Source organism: Colius striatus, chromosome 9, assembly GCF_028858725.1.
Source record: "Colius striatus isolate bColStr4 chromosome 9, bColStr4.1.hap1, whole genome shotgun sequence".
Classification (NCBI taxonomy): Eukaryota; Metazoa; Chordata; class Aves; order Coliiformes; family Coliidae; genus Colius; species Colius striatus.
Window position 1 is genome coordinate 14,871,703 of NC_084767.1, and position 9,179 is coordinate 14,880,881.

Here is a 9,179-nt window from a genome sequence, read left to right on the forward strand (position 1 = left end):
CTTCTGTGGGTTCTTCCCTGTGCTATGACACCATCGGCTCTTGCCAAAGTCTTGGTGGTGGTTTGAAAGATTTTCCCCTGAGGAAAGCTGCATTCATTTTTTCCTGCCGCACAATTTTTGCCAGTTTTGCATGCTTCAGAAGCAAACTCGAAGCAGAACAGGCATGGTCCACGTTGAAGGTTGCGTGGTGGTGTTTTCCTTAGCCTGGCAGAGGCAATACGATGTTTTCATTGACTACAATTTCTCCAGCTGCTCAGCACGGAGCTGTTTATACTCATTACATCCTTGGTCTTTTTTCACCATGTGCATGTCTGACTTGACTGATGCGGTTGTATGTGTGCGTGTGTGTGTATGCTCTATAGATGTGTCAACTGGCAAACATAACAGTGTGAAATACTACAGAATTACCTCAATTTTTATTGCTTTTTTGCTTAGAAGAAGAATTTTAGAAAAATGCCTTAATGTTGAAATGTAAATGGCATTAATTTACCAGATCCAGCTTTAAATATAAACAGTACACTGGTACCTTGAGTTAATCTTCATATGGAGTGTTTTTACTTGAATGATAACTATTAGAAGGCAGCAAATTTAATCTGAGGTTAATTTGCACAGTGCATATCCATATCTTCATCAAGACAGGACTGTGACCTGACTTAGTGAAATTTAACTGGCATTCTTGCCTCACCTGCCGTGTTTGTGTTGAAGATTTGGAATTCACGAGTCAGAGACCTGTTTGTGACAGTCAGTACCAATAGTGGAAGCGTTATCAACTTTTCAAACCGCAGTCTTGCAGCAAATTACTACCTTATTGCATTGGTCATGTTCTTGGGAAAAGTGGCATATTTGAATCTTTGGGTCGTCAACAGTGTAGCACTTCAAACTTGTCATTATCATGTGATCACATATTTAAATTTTGCTGTTAATATGACAATTTTCTGAAACATGTTAACAACTTACATGACAAGGTGAAAAAGCAAAGACACGTATCTGGCACTGAATACTGTTATGTAAAATAATTGGTGTTTAACTGTATAAATATATTCATGACTGTTACCTTTAAATAGACAATGTTTAGTGATGTTTCAAGAGATGGGTGGCTATAGAGAATGGTGCAATAAGGTATCTGGGCATTGTGCACTATGTCTATATGCACTTTGGTTTATCAGGGATATTTTATTAGTGTTTTGTATGTACTTAACATAATATTAAAGATGTGCCAATTCAGTTTGCTTTTCAATATTTTTTTATGAGACTAATGTGTACCAAAGTGACTGTGAAACTGATTTATTTTTTTCTTACTGATGTTTTGAAGATATACTTCCAGTCTGTCATGCATACTGCAAGTAAAAATAAATAAAAGTTCAGCAAATCTGGCTATTTTTGGTTTGGATTGAGGATAAAAATGTCATTCTGACATTCGTAAGTTATGGAGTTTATTTATATAACTTATCAGGTGTTACCAAATGTATTGCATAATTCAGTTTCATTTTCATGCGTTTTTTAAGCTTGACGTTGTATATTTTTGACAGGAAAAAAGGCATTTTTCTAAAGGCGCTTTTAGTGATTCTTACAAAGCCAAGAACAGATCTGCCTTGTTGAAACAACGTTTAAATGTTATATCTGTTGGCTTTTATTTTGCCATTTGGAGAAGTTTGCATTAAGGTCGTGCAATACAAGGCAAAATGTTCAAAAGTGACTCTATGTGGTATGTAAAAATATATGTAAAGATGTATAGGGACATGCAGTTCTTTGTACAGAGTTGTGCATGCAGAGATAAACAGTTCCAGCTCTTAAAGACTGGCTTGAAAATGTCTCCGAAACCAAGGTACTATTCTTAGGTTCCTGAGGAAGTTTTTCTTTATTTCCAGCAGCATCTCAGTTTAGCATTTGAAAAATATGAAAAAGAATTGACATATGTAAAAACAGGAACCAGAATTTTGCCTTTTCTGCAACAAATGCAACAATTGGGGCATAAATACAATGCAAGGAGGGTGTTTCCACCTTCCTCAGCTAACACTGGCATTTTAAAGCAGCAGCAGCAACAGTTGTTAGGTTATTTTAGACTGATATGTTTGCCAATTAAACACCTATAATGCCCTATTTTGTTAACTGAGGATGAGTGAAGAGGCAACACTGACGCTTTCTGAGTTCACTTGGTATCTCTGAATCTGCTCTGGTTCTATACTTTGCTGTAAGGCTGCTGACAGGGTAAGTCAGCAATTGGAGCAGGGAGGTGAAATAGGAGCTCCAGTAACACACTTACTTGAGCACGCTGCCTGCCATCGGCTACAATCTAAATAAGGAGCGATTGAGTTACTCATCCTTTACTGTAAGAGCAGATGGAAATGTAGTAAGAGCAGGGAGAGAGGCAGAAGTGATTTCATCTCTACCTCAGCACTCTGGTCACAGAGGAAATATTTTTGTTGCTGATTCTGCCCCATGTTGGCCAGTCTGCCTTTCTCCTCAGCCCTCTCCTACAAGCCCTCTGACTCCTCTTTCTTTCAGAGTAGGCTGCATGTTGGGATTTTTCCTGGTAGTTCCTGGCTCCACCACTTCAGCCTGGAGGCACAGGAGCTATAGAGCACGTATGTAGGATGAAGGACAAGTAGCTCTAGCTCTCCCTCCAAGGAGCCTGCGAACTCCTCAATATCCATCCTCTGCTGATTTGTATGGTCTTCCACCTCCTCTGGGCAGAAATCACAGGGGCTTGCATAATCTCTTGAGTAGGCTTCTGTTTATGTTTCTCAGACAGTAAAATACTGATCAGTTCACCTTTAGTGTCTTAGGCTACGTTTTGCCACCTTTGTTTCAGCAAGATCAGGATCTGCTGTAACACCTGTATGATAGTGCAGCTATCAACAGCTTAAAACCTGTCAGTTATCATTCTTTTTCTTCTATTACAGCTTTCCAATCAGTGACACAAAAATAAGGACTTGTTACTGAGTCTCCCAGTCATTAATGGACTGACTTAGCTTAATTGCACTGGAGTTTGTTGTTTTGAAAATGTCATCTCCCTTCTAGGAGGAGGAGAAAAGCCTTATGCTAAATGCACCATGTCCCTCAAGCAAGGGACTTCCTCAGGCAGTGCTGCTGTTTTCAGAATAGAGGCACCTGGCCAAAAAAAAGAAATTAAAAATCACTCTAATGGGAGATAAATCAATTCTGAGAGTTACATGGTACACACAGAAATCAGCCTTCACTCTACTGAGACAGCCCAGATAAATCTAAATGACCCCTGGTTAGTCACTGTTAGACCGCAGAAAAGAGTTTAAAGGAGCAAAGATGGAAAAAAAGGCTTCTCAGTATTATCCTTGATGACTTTCTTGGGGTTTAATGTAGCATTAAAAGTGGCAACAACACAGCACTATCGGTGTGTTTTGAACCCTAAGCTAAGGAAGGAACGCATGTCATCATGGCTGCACGGTCCTCGGGGTACCACTTGCAGAACATGAAGCCAAAAATTAGTGTTCTGGTCTGTGGGGCTGGTACAGAGTTCACATCAGCTTTTGCATCCCTTCAAGTGAGTCAGGTTTTGGGTTTAATATTAAGCCTGCTTCTGCTTATAGAGAGCTCGTTTGCCAGTTTCCCATCCTACTTTAAATACCAAACCCTCTGCCCACTGCCAAAGCTTCAGCTGTGTTTCTTTTTATGATTAACACGAGGATGCTCTTTATTTATCTGTTCCCCTTTTTTCTTTCAGAAGAACATTGTCAAGGAGACAAGTCAATGTTCTGTCGCATGGAGGTTCTCTCTCGTTACTGCTCGATACCCAGTTACAATAAGCTGTGCTGCAAGTCCTGCATTATATACAGCAACATAACAGAGGAAGACAATGTAACTGATTCTAACATAAATAAGAATAATGTCATTGAGGAGGAGCTCCTGACAACCCTCAGCCCTCCCATGGGAGTGTCCACCACACAGTCTGCCACCAGCCCTCCTCGTGTTTCCAAAACACGTGCACCTCCTTCCAATGCAACTGAGGAGCACCCAGAAATCAATGCGGTTGATGTTCCCTATAAAATCGATGGGCTGGATAATGAAGTATCACAGCACAACATCATTACACGGAGGAGGATACCTTATGAAAGGACGAGGAATCAAAGAATTCAGGAGCTGATTGCTGAGAAAAGGAAAAAAGAGACTCTTAGAAAAATAAACTAAAATGGAAACACGGCTCAAACAACGTTTTTCTCTTATAGAGATGTTACCAACTTCATAGTATTGCCCATGTCACAGAGACTGAAAATGGGGAAAAATCAAAGTGGTGCTACGGCAGAGATGCCAAGTTCTAAAGCCTACTATACATGGAAATGACAGATTGTTTTGAAAGTGCTAATCTGAAGTCTTTGACAGCCAGGTTGTCAGGGTAGGGTAGAGTATTAGTGCAATATAGTGACAGTGTTTCACTGAATCCAAACAAACCCTAATACCTAGGGCAGGTTAGCAGGTTTCTTGTTTTATGGGCTTTTCAAACTCTTCTATGCCTGTGTAAAACTGCTTGGGAATAGTAATGGGAGTTACACTTAGGGTGGTGGAAAACAGTCCCAAGATATAATAAATCCCTTGAACACTGACAAGCAGGTGCCAGCAATCCTGTGATGTTTTTGTGCATTGCATAAATCTGGGCACTAACTCAGCCCCTGGTTTGGGAAGGTCCTTAAGGACATGCCAGACTAAGTTTAGTTGACTTTGGTAGAGCAGCTGCACAGCGAGGCATGTGCTTTTGTAGCTTTCTTAGCCGGGACTGGGTAAAAAATGATATAGAAAATTCTGTAGACGTATATTTATGTGTAAATTAAAACCTGGCAAACAGTAGTTTACATATTTCCATAAACAATTTCAAAGGATTCTCCTAAACTTCCGAATACCTGCAAGACATTTAGTAGAGTAGATCCGGCCAACTTGGACTGACAACATCGTAGTCTTTCTGTTTACAATTATCCATATTTTTTAGAGTCTTTAAGTTCCTGTAACACAACAGCCTCAGTGATCTTTGTTGGTTGGTGCTTTTTTTATTGGTTTGATTTTTTGTCTACCCACGTACCGTTTAACTTAAAGATGACTGGATTCTTGTTGTCTTGTCTTTGGTGCTTTGTTAAGAAAACTTTTTTTTTCCTCCCATAGGATGAGGGGTTTTTTTGAGGAAATAATTTTGTATTCTCTTCCTTTCCTTAAGACAGCTTTATTGGTGCAAAAGTGAGCAATTGTTTGCTGTGCCTTTACATCTACACATACATCCATGCACATCCACACATGTACTCACAGTACCAGGTCTGCTAGAAACTTAAAGATGTATAACCTGATAGCCCTTTGAGTACTTCCTTTCCCCTCAGGGTCATCGTGGTTTTCATAGGTCCTGATTGGAGATCAGAAGATGAAGTCAGCTTGGCTGTAATACCACAGAGATGAGAAGCATGAACTAATTCCTGCTGTGAGTGGCATCTAAGCAGTTTTAGTCCTGTCTCCTGGCTTGGACTCTTGCATTTGTTTCCTCTTTGCTGGTAAACCTCCTGCAGAACCCAGGGCTTCCCTGAAATCCTTCCTTTACCACTAGGAAGATCTGATGGCTCTTAGTTCAGATTTTCCAGTCTGAGAGCAAGATTTCATCCTCCAGCCTGAGTTGGTTGTAGTTTGAAGCAGGGCCAATAATAAGCCTCTATGTACAGTCATGTAATTATTGGAAATGTGCAGAGTTTCCAGCAATGCATAAGCTCTTCTGTGACCCAGTTTCTGGCAAAGAGCTTCAGAAATACTGCAAGGTGAACCACACATGGCTTCCTGCAACCCTGCCTTCTGCCCTTGACCACCATGACTGAATGAGCTGCCTGGTCTCCTCTCTAAAACCAGAAAGTCCTGCTCGAAGGGAGGGGAGAGCCTGCGAGAACAGTGGTCTTTTCAGCACTGAGAGAGACGTTGAACTGTTCTGGCCTGTACTGTGGCCAGAAGTCTTTGAAGGATGAGACATGGTTTAAGAAAATACTTTATAAAGATAGTAGACCAAGCAGAGAGAGAGATGTTTTCAACTGGTGTGATGGCATCAAGCGTGCCTTCTTACAGAGGACTGGGACGATACACTTGCGTGAGTGTGTAGGAGCAGCTCAGCGAGTACAGGGATGAGAGTTACACTGAAGACCACGAAGACCAGGAAGCTTCAACAGGCCTGGTAAATGTTCAGAGCACTAGGGAACACCTCCTGGGCCAAGCAGATGTGAAAGCAGCAGCCAATGTAAGCAAGAAAGTAATCAGTTCTGGTTCTGAAAAGCAAAACTAAATCTCCGCAGTTTGGCAGCATTGAGCAGCAGTTGTCTGGGGCAGCAGCGGGAGCCTCACCCCAGACTTTAGCTCATGAGACACTAAGATTTTCCTGCAGTTGTAAGTTGCTTATCTTTGGTTGCCCACTTGGTAGCCTTCTTTCATTGCAGCCTTGCTGCACAGCCTGCCTGCTGTTACAGAGCCACCATGCACAGGCAAGCCCAATGCTGGCCCTAGAAGCCTTGTGCCAAGAGATTTGGGGTTGCCTACAGACAGGTCAGGTTTTAGTAACAGTGTAAGGTCAGGTCACATCTGTGCAAAACAGACCAATGTGGCAGTGAGCACTGAAAGGAAAATAAGCAACCCACCGTGCTATTTATAAGCAAGGAAGATGTGTCTAAATCAGCATCATTCCATCTGCTGTGCCATGGCATGGCAGACACAAGCTGTAGCTGGACTCCCAGCCTGTAGACAGGGTGAGTATTTCTTGCCTTCCATGTTTCCTTAACACAGATGTGGTTTGTGTAAAACTCATCTTTTCCTCTTCAGGTTATTACCCTTCTTCTAGCTCTGTGGACAATAAAAATAAACCACACCCCCCAGCTTTTTCATAGCCTAGAAGCACATCCAAGCGTGTGGTAAACTTAGGAAAAAAACCCTCACGAACCCAGGGGCAGAGACGAGTTGGGACTTGAAGCTATTCAGTGAGGAGGTATAAATTTGCTGCCTGGAGGGTACCAGCCTTACTCTCTGGGACTTTGTGGAGACCTATTTCTCCGATCTCCAGGAGATAACCCATCTAATAGCTTCTGTTCTTCCTTTACTTCTGGAATAGGCTTAGTCAGTTCGACAATATAAAGAAATGCCCCAAGAGGGAGTGCCCACAGTTTAAATGCTGTCTTACAAACAGTCTGTTCTGTCCAAAGAACTTCTACATTGTGTCCCAAGAGCAAGTGGGACAGAATTTTTTTTGGTGCTACTTTAGGTGACTTTTCTGCAAACAGCAGAAGGAAAGGCCTGTTACAGTGTGGTGACCCAGAGTTTTAAAAGGACTGTGTGGTTCTGTGCTGAGCGTTACCAGCTGTGTCTCCCAGTGGCCAAGACTGCTGCAAGCAGGACAAGGCCAATTCACAGAGGTTCACTTGCTCACATGCAGCATGGACGCCCTGGCTGAACTTGCAAAGCTGGTTCAGAGCTCAGAAGGTTGACTGCTTTGTTCTTTCTCTAGAGTGATTTAGTTCACAATTAAACAAACCACAAGCATTTTTCCAGATAAGGTAGAAACTTCTGCTGCATCTTAGAGCAGGAGCAGTGTCCAGAAGGCTCGTATGGTGCTATGCTAGGTCTGGCTTTCATTAGGGACTTAAGGCAATGCCCTGTGGCATTGCTTCATTTTCAGTCTCACCTTTTGGGACATTTAGTTCGATTTCTTTCTTTCTGGGTTTAATTCTACTGAATATTTGTCTAGCTGTTATTTAGGGAACACTGAAATGATTTTGAAGGAGCAGCTTCAGCCTAGATGGCTCAAGACAGTGAGATACTGATGGATACAGGCTGGTCCATCTCCTTGTGGAGCAGAGCCACCAGCTGCCTTCTCCTTGTGGTCTTGCTGTATAAGGGAAAAAGAATTCTCTTCAGCCCAGGGAAGATGCCTTCTTTTCAAGCTGACCTGAGTTTTTCAGGAGGTGGGTTTTTTCAGCAGTTCTCCGTGAAGGTTTTTTCCTAGGAACACGTACCTCACTTCTACTAGGAAACAAAGAAAAGCAGCCCAAGCCAATAGCTGGGGTTTTGTTCACTTTCCATGTCATGCAGTGGAAATTTTGGTCATCTTTTTTCATTGGTTGAACTTTGACCACTGTTTCCTCTTTTCTGCAATGCTGTAGCTGGGCAGGAGCCTCATCATAGTGTGTCCTCTGTAACCATTTTGCTGTTGCCCAGGTACTGCATTTTGAGACATAATTAGCAGAGAGTGGTATTTTAATGTAACATAACCCCCAGAAACTAAAGCAGATTTGTAAGTAAATATAGTCCTGCAGAGACCACCTCAGAGATCTGAGAGCTAAAGCAATGTGCTCCCATTGAGCAATGCATTTTGTGATATAACTACGCAAGTACACAACTTTCTAAATTGTCGTTTTGTTGTTGGCCTGAAGTTTAAACCCAAATGACAGCCCCTCACAAAAAAAATAAAAAAGATCCCAAACCAATTCTGGTTCCTTTGGCTCCAATCTACTGCCATTTTTTTCACCAACATTCCTTTAAAATAGTCTGTAATCTACTATGAATGCATCACTTTTTATATGCATATATCCATTCACTATTTAGAGGATCACAACATCTCCATAGAATGCTTTCAGATATGTTGAAAATTCTAGAAATGGTGCTTTACCAGTACTCAAAGGGTTTTGTGTTTTATTTTATTACATAATGCATTTAATGTCTTATTTACTCACCTACAATGTGCAGTATTAGCTATGTTCATCTGAATATCTATATGCGACTTCCGATCACTTACATATGCCTTAACAGAAATTGCAATAAATAGCCATTTCTTGTATATTAAAAATGTATATACAAATTAGAATCTTTAATTTTATAATTTATTAAATTCAAATGTCTGTGTTCTTTTGCAAAGTGTTTGACTTTTCCCTGTGTTTTTTTCATTGAAGTAACACTATGCAGAGATGCTGCAGGAGGAAGAACCGGCACCTTCAGCCTCAAAACCAATTCCAATTGTCTTAATGGAGTGAGGTTGGGATACACTTGCTGCCAAAGTCCTACATCATTGTTACAACATCTGTTATCCAAGGCCAAATATCACAAGGTCACTGGACCAAAACTTCAGCTGATAAGTGCACAGAAATGAATCACATTCATTTAAATCTGCTTGAGGCTTTCAGTCTTACATTTGGCTTTACATTTGG

The 9,179-nt window shown here is 41.3% G+C and overlaps 1 protein-coding gene across 3 annotated transcripts in view; it reads left to right on the plus strand.

The window, feature by feature from the left end:
- The window catches only part of ADAMTS2 (ADAM metallopeptidase with thrombospondin type 1 motif 2), a 189,350-nt gene extending 180,558 nt beyond the window's left edge, over positions 1–8,792 (plus strand). For 2 of the 3 annotated variants that reach the window (XM_062002068.1, XM_062002069.1), the window contains one exon: positions 3,701–8,792. In XM_062002068.1, coding sequence (XP_061858052.1) covers positions 3,701–4,164 — 464 coding nt within the window. In that variant the 3' untranslated portion in view covers positions 4,165–8,792. The remainder of the gene's footprint in view (positions 1–3,700) is intronic. The other variant, XM_062002070.1, reaches the window with a different exon arrangement.
- The last annotated feature ends 387 nt before the right edge of the window (positions 8,793–9,179 follow it).